Raw genomic sequence first — 14,225 nt, forward strand, 5'->3', positions numbered from 1 at the left:
TCTGCCTCTGGATCTGCCTCTGGATCTGCCTCTGGATCTGCCTCTGGATCTGCCTCTGGATCTGCCTCTGGATCTGCCTCTGGATCTGGCACGCCCACACTCTCTAACGCTGACTCCGAGACAGGTCTCAATTCTGAGGCCGGTTCTTCCCAAGGCTCGACTTCTTCTTCAAGCTCCTATCTTGCTTCTGCCACGGTCAGTGGTGTCTCGGCAGTTTCTGAGGCTGGAAACGGCATTGGAGATGAGACCGAGCAAGCCGGTGCTACCTACGACGCAACCAGCTCGAGCGATTCCCAAACCAGTGGCGCTAATGCTCGAACCAACATCACTGCTTCTACCTCGACAAGTTCTGGATTCCAGAGACTTTACAGCACTACTTCGGTGACTGCGTCTTCCACTATCCCCCCAACCATGGTTTCTACCACGTCTGCCGCAACTAGCACTCTTTTCACTGGCGCGGCACCTGCCATTCGCCTGACGAATCGACAGATGTTTGGGTTCCTTCCCGGTGGTATGCTGTCGATGCTCCTTATATTGGCCCTATAGGCGTAACTCTTCAAGGCCAAGCCAGGTTTGTCCTCTGTATTTAGATACCCTTGGACTAGACGCTGTTCATCAATTACGGCTCTTTTGTTACTATCTACTATAATAACAAATGTACAATGAACCCTCAAATACTGCTTCCAAAGGTTTCGAAACTATCGAAGTCGATCTATCCTAAGTCCACCATCGATGAACCATTTCAGACCACATTGGATACTCTATAGGAAAGAGCATACCTGACAATATAAGTGCTATCCCTTCGCGATAGGATGCTGGTTGCTATGAGATTGTCACTAGTTTTGACTCATGAAGCTCGGCTCTAATAAGGTTACGTTTTTGCAAATCCAGCTTGTCAGACATCGCCTTTCAACCACATTATGATGAACCATTATACCACAGTCATGACACATCGAGTGGGCCCGGCTAATGACGACAGAAATAAATAGAGATGAAGTTTTTTCTACACGAAGATTTGTATCGCTAAGACACTCAAAAATGCAGCCGAGAGACAGATAGATATACGTTGAACTGTACGAATTGGTACAGATTGCTATTCTGAGCAGCAATACTGGCCGTATGTGAACCATGATCAGAGGCGAGACATAGCAACCTTGAGATACATTTGACTTCGCTAAATCAAACAATGATGTATAACTTCAAGTCCAATGATCTTGTATATAAGTCTCCGTTACTGGCAATAACGCTTATAGTAATCGATATTGTTATATATAATAAACATAATACCGGCATGCACGAAGAAGAGACTACTTACTGAGCGAAAGATATAGCATAAAGAATATCAATTAAGAAGTCGTGGCCCTTTGTGCGATGCCTCTATCGCAAATGCCTTGTATTCATGTGGACGATATCTTCTAGGAATCGAATGGACAGAACATCAAGCTGCTGCTCTTGCTTTAAGCATCACAGTCGGTGTCATCAATCTTACATATCATCTACCCTATGTACATCCATAGCGCACCCTTTCCGGGCTTTTCTCGCAGCGAAGAAAGACATCCTCACATTTTAGGACAATAACGAAGTTTACCTGTACTCGTTGGCTGTAGTATTTAAGCAATAAAGACTGCACGATGGATCTACGGTTCCAACCTCCTCCACAACTCCTCTACCCTCATTCCACTTTTGATTCATGAGGCATTGTCTCCTACATGTCTCTGAACGTCTGTATGTAAAGGTGAAACCAGTAATAAATATAGTATGTAAGTTGATTGACACCAACGTAATGATAGGTCATCGAGGTAACAGCCCTCTAAGTACTAAGAGATCAGATCATCGAGATCGTAAGTTGTGTGTATTGATCTGTCATCTGCGTTCAGCGCATGCATGACATCCGCTTTCTATAAAGTTCTTCCTTCCATCACGAATTGACCAGCCTTAAGGGGCGCTCGACTCTTGATACTTATCGGATTCTACTGTCGAATTACCGATGCTTCCCTCCGCTTCCCCCCTTTTCAAGTTTCGAGTATCCAAGGAAAGAACAAGACCGCCGGCTTGGGCGAAGAATCTAAGAATAAATGTACGTGCGCAAAGATGGAGTGGCAATTATTGCATGAATGGTCTCGCACCGCTGTGATTGTTGACAGTCTGAAAACCATGTCTATGCACACACGCCCTTTATCCCGCCCCCCCCGCCCCCCCCCCCGGCCCCGCGTGCTGCCAGCGACAGTGTCACATACCTTTTGAGGCAAATGATGGAGTCAAATGATGGAGTCATATCGGCTCATTATGGGAAGAGATTAAGGAAATGACTACTCCGTAATTTCGCCAGCGAACCATCTTGACACCGAAGATGGGGCAATTCCACACACAAAGAAGAACTTGCAAGCAAGGCGCTACGGTCAAGATCGAGTCTGGTTATCACTTGCAGCTTTGCCGTGCTATGCATACCCGGCCGCCTCCAAACTTCCCTTCTTCCTCCTTTCCTAATGGCCTGTTGTCAGTGTCACAGGCATGGGGGACAAGCCACGCAAGCGACAGTTTCAGAAAAGAGTCTCAGGTTTGTCTTGCACCGATCAGAGCAGCCGGTAAATCTCCGCACACAGAGTCTGGAAGCTACCACAGCGCGCTGGGTCTGTTTCAGTGATGATTAGCACAGACCGGGATTGAATCTGACCTGACACACTTGGAGGGAAGAAAGCCGGGAAAGAATTAGTGCGTCTAGGCTTGACACCTCGTCTATGATTCCAATCTCAATGCTGCCAGTTCCCCAGTCATTTTAAGGGAGAGCAAAAGAACACTTGCCTGAATAGTGGGGACAAGTGGCTTGCCAACCCTCGTGAGAAATTGAGTAGACGATGATGAGATGACATAGGGAAAATGTACCAAGAACCTTGTAGGGTTGAGCCGGTTGATCCGTATTCTCATTCGTATCGAGCCACAATGAGGATTAGAGTGTAGGCTAAAACCGAGTGGCTTTTCGCCCCCAAATTCTATCGGAGAGACCCCTACGTACCAGCTATTTTGGACATCTGCAAGGAGGGCTGACCGACATCCATGGAAACCCGGCCCACTGAAATGCATACAAACTGACACTCCACCAACGCCTCAATGCTCAGTTTGACTAAGCGGAAGGGGGTACCAGAAGAGGTGAGGGGTCAACGGACATTGATTCGAGACCAAGGCAAATCTCAATATGAATGCAACCGTTCCGTTATAGTGGCAAACGCTGAACGGTGTCAGGTTGGCAACCTAGCTACCTTCCCACCCTAAAAGCACCGACTCCCTCCGCCTGGCAACCTGGTTTTCCTCTTTGAAAGGGCAGATATGGCAGATCACAATCTGGCAGCACAAAAAAACAAGTCCATAGTAGTCTCGTGCTTTAAAACAACGGCCGTCATGTATTCTGGGGAAGACAGCATCAACTGAAGCCAGCCGAGACGGCCGGATACTCGTCATGGCAGGATCGAGAGGACTTGAGTCTTTACCGCCTGCAGCATCAGCTTCCGTCGATCCTCCGCGTGCATGAAGACGAACTGCTGGGTCCGCAAGGCTTAAGGGGAAGGAAGTGGGGGAATAATTTCAAAGGCGCAGGGAGGACTAGGCTGTACTATTGGCCAGATCTTCACATGATGTGACAATCCGTTTACCGCGGTCGGAATGCGGTGATCCAGTTTGATGCACTCCCGGATTTTCTTTGCCATGTTCTAGAAAGGTATTGTTTTTTTTGGTGGGGTGGGAGTGGTCCGCCATCGGTGATGTGGTGGCTTTTGGGAGGGAAGAAATGAAGATGGAGAAATGAAAGGCTGGAAGTTTGGAACTAGAGATGCAATAGAGTCTCAGGCTATTGAAACGCCAGTCTCAACCAGGCAGTGGGTATGTGCAATTGGGTTTGAGATCCAGGGAAGGGGGAAGTGGCAGACAGACTGGGGCATCCTCGGAGAGTCTTCCCACCGTCACATCAATTCATGCAGCAGCGGTGGGTGGTGGATTCGAGAGGGGAATGGTGGAAGGTATCTCGTGGCCGGGGGTGGTGTCTCAGGGAGGAACCGGAGGAGGTAAAAGGAAGCGGGTGAGACAACCTGGAACCGGCGATGATGTCAGTCGCGTTCCAAAGGAAAGTTTTTTACGGAGTACATTCCACTCTTTTACATGGAGAATCCGATCCAGATTGTCTGATTGGGGTTGACGGAGTCTGTGCCAAGATAATCACTAAGTAAGGTTGTAGTCAACTGAGGATGCTTGTTCCTCAGGTTTCTGTGCAGTGTGCATAGGTTCCAGATGAGAAATCAGCATGTCTTTTCCAACGCCGGATCCTTTCTCCTTCAGAGAAGACATTTTTTTCGTTCCCAATGGCCCAATACATATTGCACAGTCTCACATTCATCTTGGGAACCAAGCATAGAAAGGGGCGATGGCAATGATATCAGCTACTCACACGGTGCGTGCACGACTGTGACAGGCAAGATGGGCCGACCGGCCAGTGCCAGTCGTTGGCAGCCAGGGTGTCACACACTGGTCCTTTTCTCGCGGCGGATCCCAAGAACCAGGTACCAGCGGGTGACACGACAGCAAATACAAAAAGACAAGAATGACAAACAATCCCTAGCTGCTCGTGCCATACAAGCCAAAAATATGAGTATAACCAACGGTGGAAGTTTATTGTGCTTTTAAGACGTTGAAATTGCCCGATGAGGGAAGCCTTGTTTCAGCGAATTGTGCTTTGGCGGTGAAGGCGATGCTTCTAGAAGGATTTGACCTGACTAGGAAACAGAAAAACAAAAAGAAAAAAGGCAAAATTCGAGGAGAGTTTGAGACCTGCCCCCGGGAATTCCGACTACAATACGATGTTCTTCCCAAATGGGGAATCTCTCTTTTTGCGGGACTTACGATCCAGGATACTTGATAGAATAGCAACGATGAGTCAGGTGAGTCGGTTGTTTTGAATAGTAATTTGCTTCCTTCAGTGATACTATCTATGAGAATAACCTCACATATTTCTTCCACAGCTACAAGACTGCCTGCTGGTGCAAGTATATGCTGCCTTGTCAAGTGTTCCCTTATTGGGATAAGGGGATCTTTTTTCGCCCTGCCGCTCTGCAAGATCCAGGCTGGGATCGACACCCTTGCTCCAATCTCCATCCCTGCACGATCTGTCTGGGATCTTGGTGCGACCGATGAGAAAAAAGAATAAAAATAATAAATCACCAGCAAAAAATTAAAATAGCAGCCACCAAAGCAAGAGTTGCAGGAGACTAGACCCAATGTGGTCTCCCGCTGCAGGCTGGGCTCCAGGCTCCGCTCGAAAGTGGCGACTGGCCTGTCAGTTTCGAACCATCACCAGCCCCTCAGCGGCTTTGGCTGGGCGACGGTCCGCGAGCCCTGCGTCATCGGTGGCTGTAGTCTGCGTAGCTGATGCCCACTGCTAGCTATCTTTCTTGATCAAGAGATTAATCCAAGAGTGTGCGAGTGTCCTCTGCCAGCAATGAGCCATTGACACACAACTCACCATCATGTCTGCTATCTGATATAAATCTATGTACTGTACTGTACATGACATGATGCAACAAGCCAGACGGCTGCACGATATCGACGGGACCAGCCGTTAGTACCTGGTCAGGAAGGAGTTCATTTACTAGTCTCTTCATCAGTTTAGCACTACTTGGGATGAGCTGCTGCGGTACTTCCTCTGTGACCAGGTACAGAATGGCAACGACAGTGCTAAGAGAGAAACAAAACCACCAAAACAGCCATGACAACGCCCGTCGGAAATCCTCCATGTCGGTGGGAACACCATGGGGTTTTCAGCCAAGATCGATTTATCATTTGTGAGGTTGACACTATACGTTGTTTTAGTCAACTTCACCGACACTAGAGCAAAGTCAGTGTAGCCCCCGGCGTGCGTTAATCACAACTGACAAATCAGTCATAGTAAATGACATGATGAGACTTTGAGCTAGCGAGGCCACGAGGGTCATTCGAATTAGGCTTGCACGCGAAGGATGCGACCGACGAGTGACAAGCGGGCTTGCTCGGTCTAGGGGAGATGGAATCATGGATAGCTCACACTAAAATGACTAAACTGCTAGAGTCGGAACGGGGCTGTCCCCCGTGGTCTCCAGCAGGGCCAGCTAAACTTTGACCAATTCCTGGTTCGAACCGAACTCTCCTGTCAATCGGCGCGGGGCAGATTGCCCTCTGAAGAAAGAGGACAATGCTCTTTTTAGACAGCCCCCCGGGAGACGATTGTCAACGATCCGAATTTTATGACTTTCCTTTGAGCGCGACTACGGTGTGCTAAGATGTGACATCGTCCGATCGCAGAAAATGATTTAGAGTTGTGCCTAAGCAGATCGCCAGCATATTCTTTCGGCCGGCTTGCTGATCCCCGGGGTCCGGACACCAGCCAAAGTCTGGGACCCGATCAGACATGCTCATGCCGACACAAATCCAACAAGCCGTCGACGCATGACGGCCGTATGCACGAGTCGGGATGGTTTTGAGTGCGGTGCTGGCGCGAACCTTGCGACTATGTACTTTGACAATGAATGGTAGTATTCACCGAATTTTTGAGAGTCAGTACTAGGCTGCTAATCTTAGCTCCTGGAAACCTCCGCGCCCAACTCATCCCAGCAGCGCATGGATGATTGATCACGAACTTCCCATCGTCTAGTCCACGGTCACGACAGGGCGTATGTATCCCTGTAACAAAGCGGAGTGACTTCTCCGCCTGCCAGAGGAAGAATGAATGGGATTGTGATTGATTGGAGCGAGCCTTGAATCTCATGTTCCAGGGGAAGGCCAATGAGCTGGGTCGCTACAAATGGGTACTGTTCCGATCGTCACGTCTTGAGGTTGTGAAAGAGTGGGGGTTGGATTAGAGACTCGTGACTGGGCGCATCGAGTCAACCAAACTGCGCTAAGCGTAAGAGGGATTGCGACCGGCACTCCATTTTTCAGCTCTGCCTTGTATCCGTGGCAGGATCCCTTCTCCAACCAATGCTCATGGCAAAAGCCCACTTGGTGAAGATTCATGCATACCCGACCTGGACCATCATGTGGTATGTTCCCATTGCCTACGATAGACTATTAGACATGTAACCATGGGTCTTTTTTTTTCTCAATGCTGCCCCTGTCCCCTGTCTCGCCTGTCTGTCATCGACCCATGGTCGGTCTGTCCTCATGCGCTTGTCATCAACAAGACTGGGACTTAAGGTTTCGCCAGTGAAGTCAACGCCCCGCCTGTCTGTCTGCCTGCCTAACTCATCTGATTTGTCTTGACTTACCCGAAGTTTGGAACGACATCCTCCTCGTGGACAAAGATCCTGGCCCATGAATAGTGATGCAATGGCGCATCCACATCCGAAAATCTGTGAAATAATTTAGACTATATGACCACTTGTCAATCCTCATTACACCGTTCCTCCACTCTTGGGTTCTCGGATCCTTCTTTCATCTGATCCCCTAATAAACACGAATGCACATAGATAATGTGGTCGTTAAAAATGCCATCATAATCTCCACCGCCGAATATTTTGCCCCTCGCCCATTCCCCTCATTAAATGCCCCCACCCTAAATGCCATGATGTTACGAGTAAAGAGACCATTTATTCTTTCCTTCTGATTGCGGCACGTCAGTTCCACTTACTACCCACCTTCTAGCCGATAATTCGAGATGTCATATGCACGGGCGATAAATCTTGCATATTATATGGCGGGTCGCACCAATCAATCCAGGCAGTTCCTCACCTTGATGGGGTTAAAATGTAGAACCTTTGTCAGTCATGTCATCCATCCTGATCACGCCGCTTGCGAATGGAAGGGGGGCGGGGTGAAAGTCCGGCAGGGGCGGTGATACGAACCGTAACGAACATGCGGCTCTTCGAGTCAGTCATCTGGCTCAAAACTCGATCCGTCTGTATCGGTTGACTAGTACTAACTAGTACTGGTTCGATGATACCAACAGGATGACTCCGGAATCGGTCATCGATAATCAGCAATTCTTTTCAAGCCTGGTCTACTTGTTCTGCAAATAACCTCCAAAACTTTGCAGCGGCATCTCTTTGAGATCTGGGCCAAATCAAACGGCGCAAGGCTAGCATTGTCTTCGGCTTCCATCGACTGAATTGATATGGGCCGATTAATTATCTGACGTATGGTGACGGAAACGGAAATTGAGTGGGGTTTCTGGTCGCAAAGGAAGAACTGCTGCGGACGATCCCTGTCCCGGATAATGGGACTGTGACCTTCCCTCCCGGACTACCACTACAGTGACTAAGTACTAACCGACTAAATGACTCTCCTCCTTCCACCCCCAGCCTACAGCAGGCATTCGCTTCCACTGTCTGTCATCCAGTCACCCTTCGGTTCCCTTCATTTACCCCGCCGTTGCTATTGATTGACTGGTTCACTGTGCGCATATTATCTCCCTACCTGTGTACCGATCGATCGCGATCATTCGCTCTGAGCTCTCGATCGAACCTGTCTATTAAACAACCTTGCAGCGGGAGGGACGCCGTAGCCGTCACCGTTTGGGGAATGCTGCAAGGCAAGTCGCCCTTGAATAAAAAAAAAGAAAAAAAAGGGAAAACCCCGGACAACACATAGTACAAGCCTCCCTCTTCGCTCTTCTCTCACCTTACTCCTTCTTTGAGTTCTTTCTGAGCAACATCATTACCGCGGTCATTTCCCTTTGTCGGATGCGAGCCCGACTTCGAACATAAACTACGGGGGTCGAATGACGCGTGTGATTGAAGTTGATGTTTAGTGCCGATTCAGGGTAAGCTACGGAGTATACTGTCTAGTAGCTTGTGAAATCCTCTTTACCAGCTTCTGTATGGTTGAGTGTCCGGCTTCCGCGCCTTTTGACACCACCATCGATGTGGAGCCAACCTGACGATCTCCTCTTCCCTTTTACTCCGTATTGTCTAGGTTGTCCTCGCTTTTCGAGCTTCGATATTTGACTGGCTCGCAACAACAATCTCGCAGCGGAAACGGAGCACTGATCGCGATTGCAGTGCCAATATCTATGAGTATTTATTGTACGGAGGAGACAGAGTGCCAAATTGCACTGTCGCCCCCCGCCTCCTCTCCACACGAAATAAGCCCTTTGAGCGAGGCTTGCAGTAATACCTGCTCCGGACCGTTCCTGAGAAAGAAGTATTTGCTTCCTTGCTCGTCCCATCACTTCCCTACTAAGCCGTGCTGTGTCGTTGGTCGGTTCAGTAGTCCGTTGGCTGGGGATGCTGTGCCTACTGAGTGTGATTGTGCCTCCGGGATTCCCCCTACTATCCCTTTATCCCTTCCCCCAGCTACTGACCATTATTGCCTTGTACGACGCATAATGGTGAGTGGTCAAGGCAGGGTTCTGTCGAGGCACCAGTAAAGTCACAGCAAGGTACCATTCATTGCTCTGCCTCTTCTCCTAATTCCAACGACTTGAACCAAGAAATGCCTGCAGGAAGCATTTTCCGCAGACCGAAGGTCGGCGGGCGCGATGGACGCTCAGGTCGTCAACCGTACCACCTCGCCCACTCCTTTCTCACCCCTCTCTCCCCACCTTTTCACGGCTTACAATTAAGCAGAGACTGCAATAATCATTTGAGAGGGGACAATCATATGTAAGGTAGGCCATGAATCAATTTCAGACCGACTCCAAGGGCCACATCAAATCCTCTATCACCATATTGTAGGAACAAAAAGGGTTTTCCCTGCATTCCAAACGGCTTGGACTGTGCCATATCCTTCAGGCCACTATTTTGCTCCCTCTACCTTTCCCGTGACCTTTTAAGGCGCAAAATGCTTCTCAGTTACTGGGGTGTACCCCAGCACATACAGTAGCCATAGACCACTCCTCAAAAAAATTGTCTACGACGAGTCATTATATACTGTACCTAAGATCGCGGCTCAGAGGAGACCATGGGCATAAGAAGACCTGAATTGATTCCGCTTGGTCGCTCAAACAATAAAAAAGACAGAAAGATTGGAAACAACCAACAAATAAGAACAGACCTAGCCTGGTTCTGGAAGTTTACTAGTGAAGATCTTGGTATGGAGGGGAAGGGGAAGACAGGAGTTCGATCGAGTTCGAGTTCGGGTTCGAGTTCTATGTGCCATGAAGGGGGGCTCAGTTGCCCTTAGTTTCAGCTTCGTTTTGCTCTGGCGTTGGCGCTAGCCTAGTCTGGTCAGCCGTGGGAAGAACGGCTGAAGAAAAGAGGAAGGAATGCTGTCACTGATCAATCAGTACCCTTTCTGGTCAACAGTCTCAGCCCCGAAGACGCATCCAGCAACGACTATGAAGCGGGCTGTAAGACATTTCTGAATGACACGGGTTATCCAACCCACTATTCTGGTACGAGAACTTCGGATTGTGAAAACCACGGAAACATCCACATGGCAGGCGCCTGAGTAAGGAAAGTAAAGCGGAGAGAGCGAAGCGCTAAGAGGGGGAAATCGATTGGGTTTAGCTGCTATGACTCCGGACAGGAATGAGATCGAACCGAACAAGCAGAGTAGCCACGCCATTCTAGCGCCTCAGCGCCTAGAATATACATAGCTGCTTGACTGATTGAAAACTGGCATCTACCGAGTAGCATCAGGACTTCTCTCCGTCCACCGGGGAATTTTTGAGGTCAAGCGCGCCGATGGTTACTTAGGCATTGTTAATCCCGCTCAGAATCCATCGAGCTAGTTTGAACTTACGTCGCGCCGCCGGGCAGATATGGTTACATCTTCTTCATAGACACGAGTCAGCACGGGGTACGCTCAAGCAGGAGCTCCAGTAGTAAAAATCTTTCAGCTCCAGGCACTGACAGACTGGCATTGGCATGTAGTAATTGTTTCTCAAAGAACCCTTTCTGTCCGTGAACTGACCATTATTTTCTTGTCCCATCCATTTCTAACTCGAGATTATTATTGGTAGCGAACCGAGCCTCCCCCGAGATTACTTGGCGACTATCAGGACTACAACTTCAAGAACGAGTCAGGTAGACACTAGAAAGAGGAAATGTGAGAACTGTTAATGAGTAAGGGTAGACGAGATCTAGGACCTCATGATAATCGAAAACTTACCGAGGATAAACAAAATGGACCGTTATACATGTTTTTTAAGGTTCATGGAATTTCAGTTCTGATGGGCCTAGCCTCGGTGGCACCCTCCCCTTTTTCCTTTTTCTACTGCTTCATCAACCTGTTCTAATCAGATAGAATTTATCTTTCAATTCCCCTATTCTCCTCAATCCCTTCTTCTCTCCGCGTAGCTGCCGGGTAATGAGTGGAGCGAGTGAGCGAGTGAGGGAAATCCTTCGTCGTACGGAGTCGCTTGGGGTCAGTTTTGTATCTATAGCACCTTCTAGGATCGCGAGTTCTTCACTGGACCATCATCCTCTGTTCTTGACCTCTTAATCATTTATCGTGGTTAATGATCATGGCTCAGTCGTAATAGCTACGCGCAGATGATGCGCATAATGTGACCTAGAGGCTGATCGAACCCTCTCCGTATAGTTAACAATCTCTTGTCCTATATCATTTGGCCGTGCCTGGCATACATCTCTCATACAAGTGGATGTGATGTGGAAAGGGGCGGCTCATGGTATTTGATATGAGAGTCTCTGCAGTATCTTGAAGACTACGCATATAGATACAGCAGCGTTTTTATCAGTGTACAGATTTTTGATAGAGAGAGGAAGGTGAGAGGAGTGTCCACGTTGGAGAGGTACGAAGCAAACACTAGAGGAAATGTATCGAATTAGGACTTAGACAAGATCAAAATCTGGCTACTGTGGTAGGAATTCATTTCAAAAGGGCACTGCAGAAAAAAAAAAAAGACAAAAAGAAAAAAGAAAAAAGAGAGATAGAAAAGGGTAAAGACGGAAAGGAAAGAAAAGGGAAGGAAGGAGGTGGGGATTGAAGAAGGAAGAGAAAAAAAAAAAGGAAAAGGAAAAGAAAATCTAAAACCGAAACTAGAGCAAGAACGGATGAAAATAAAATATAATAAAAACAAAATTCAAAAATGAATTATCTAACCCCGACAACCTCGAGAAAAGAGATCTGGTGTCCACCCAGCCCAGATCCAATTGTTGAGCTGCCTCACTCCTTACCTTGCATAACCTTGGTTCAGCTGTCTCCATCGTCATCGTGTGCGGCAATGTCAAGGTACTTTTAGATTCAGGCCTTGGTAACTATATTACTATTCTATCTCGCCCGTATATCTCTCACCTCCCACTACTAACATCAGCAAGGTTGCATTCATACCAATATTCAGAATCAACTAATCCTCACAAACATCCCTCCCTTCCCTCTTCAATTCTTTATCTATCCTTTTTAATCCACTCTCCCCTCTCTCTCCCACCCCTCCTTTTCCTCCACTTCTCTGTCCTTCTCATTCCACTCACCCCACCACCACTCATTTCAATCCACCTTGGCTAGATCAGCCTTCTATCCCTTCTGTTCGCCCTCTCGATCAGCATAAAAGAAACTTGGCACACCGGAACCTCGTCGGCTTAATAAAATTCCCCAGAATTGTCTAAAAAGCCGCAGGCGGCTGGATATAACGTTGTCTTGTCTGTCTCTGCGCTAGCGGATAGTCACATCGTGTTTCGAATATTGCCACTGCCATTTTCAGTTCTTTGCAGTCTATGTCCCAGTATCGTGATCTGGGCGAGGGTTCTACTGGAAGAATGGCTATCTCATATGCTAGTGGAATGACAGCCGATCATACTCCAGCCCTCCCTTCCTTTCGCGAGGTGAGTCGACTATTCATATTCTGCCTTGTTGAAAGCTAGTATATAGACTGACATCGCCTGGATTCCCCCCTGCAGCTTCTTCCTCCTCATCTTCACGACGAAATTGAGTCGACATCATATTTCTCCTCCCGCCAGCACCCACACACACGCGAGAGACCCCTTTCAGCCAGTTTCGATCTGACGCCAACGTCCCGATCTCTGTCCGATCGCCTGCCTTATGCCACTCCTTCCAAACTACCATTGGCAGACGACTTCCGCATCAGTGAGTCAATTGGACGCGACAACAGCCCCCTTCATAGCCGCCTAGCTGCAAACCCGCCTCAGCCCGCACCTGCCTCGACTTTGTTCACCTCGCGCGGTCCGAGTCCTATTCTGCCGTCGATCCGCGATCTTCAGTCACTGCCTGAACGGGGCATGTCTCCTTCCTCGGCTGCATTCTCGGAATCAAGGGGTCTGTCGCGACCCGAATATGCGGCACAAGACTTTCGCACCGGGCCTATGAGCGGCCACGGATTCTCTTCGACGAATATCTCTGGCCATTTGGGTGATCGGAGGAGTACAGATTCGTTTATGGGAGCCGCTGGGCCGCATTCGTTGCCCAACCAGGTCGCATACCCGTACCCCACGATGGCTTACCAGAGCGATTCAGAGCAAGTCACCCCGCAGTCGTTATCACATGCCCAGCAATCCAACTTTGGCATTCTTGGCGATCCGATCGACCCCAAGAACAAGCGCAGACGGGGGAATTTGCCGAAGCCGGTGACGGATATTCTGCGCGCTTGGTTCCACGAGCACCTTGACCACCCATATCCGAGTGAGGAGGACAAGCAGATGTTCATGACTCGTACTGGCCTGACGATTAGTCAGGTAAGTTTATGCCGTCCCCTTGATCTACAGTGGACATGATTTGCTCATTCTTTTCTTCAGATAAGCAACTGGTTTATCAATGCAAGGCGGCGACAACTCCCTGCACTTCGAAATCAAATGCGCAACGGTGGTAACGAGCTTGATTCACAAAGACAGTCTCCTTTCAGCGACGTGGAACACACGTCACCCGAGTCCATGCCGTCTCCGCACATGGGTACGAAGCACTGAAATGTTGCGACCCAAATAAATACGGACAGGAGTCTATCGTTACGACCTTTAGTCACATTTGCCACGAAACACATCTGCTACGTCACGAGTTTACGGAGTCCCTCCGACATTGAAATTCGAATCGACATGAGATTTTGCCGACAGTTGTTCTCTTTCCATCTTTATACTCTCTGATATATTACTGAATCTACGAGCCGAGCCGAGTGAGGTTTACAAGACCACTCTTGATACCCTTTAACGCCTCATAATCCACTTACAATACTTTGCATGATTCCGATACACGGGGTAATTCCACACTGGGGAGCACATGATTGACGTTCACCCAGCATTGGCGTCACCTCCTGTCCCTGTTTTGCTCATTGATCACAAATTCGCATCTTGAGGCGTTTG

General features: G+C 48.6%; 3 protein-coding genes across 3 annotated transcripts; 2 read left to right on the plus strand and 1 right to left on the minus strand.

Moving 5' to 3' along the window:
• Positions 1 to 970, plus strand: BP01DRAFT_369943 (uncharacterized protein; the record flags this gene model as incomplete). The annotated part of the gene is made up of 3 exons (XM_025576572.1): positions 1 to 511; positions 547 to 571; positions 892 to 970. Coding segments are annotated over 3 exons (615 nt in total), but the record flags the coding sequence as incomplete, so codon positions are not given.
• Positions 971 to 5,320: 4,350 nt separating this feature from the next.
• Positions 5,321 to 5,777, minus strand: BP01DRAFT_369944 (uncharacterized protein; the record flags this gene model as incomplete). Its single annotated transcript, XM_025576573.1, has 2 exons — positions 5,321 to 5,394; positions 5,507 to 5,777. The coding sequence occupies 2 exons, from the start codon at positions 5,775 to 5,777 to the stop codon at positions 5,321 to 5,323; spliced, it is 345 nt and encodes a 114-aa protein (XP_025426337.1).
• A 6,661-nt stretch (positions 5,778 to 12,438) lies between these two features.
• Positions 12,439 to 14,083, plus strand: BP01DRAFT_221505 (homeobox domain-containing protein). Its single transcript, XM_025571143.1, has 3 exons — positions 12,439 to 12,740; positions 12,816 to 13,607; positions 13,668 to 14,083. Exons 1-3 carry the CDS (start codon positions 12,633 to 12,635, stop codon positions 13,833 to 13,835), a joined length of 1,068 nt encoding a protein of 355 aa, XP_025426338.1. The 5' UTR covers positions 12,439 to 12,632; the 3' UTR covers positions 13,836 to 14,083.
• Positions 14,084 to 14,225: the final 142 nt, after the last annotated feature.

This window comes from Aspergillus saccharolyticus (genome assembly GCF_003184585.1).
Source record: "Aspergillus saccharolyticus JOP 1030-1 unplaced genomic scaffold BP01scaffold_71, whole genome shotgun sequence".
Classification (NCBI taxonomy): Eukaryota; Fungi; Ascomycota; class Eurotiomycetes; order Eurotiales; family Aspergillaceae; genus Aspergillus; species Aspergillus saccharolyticus.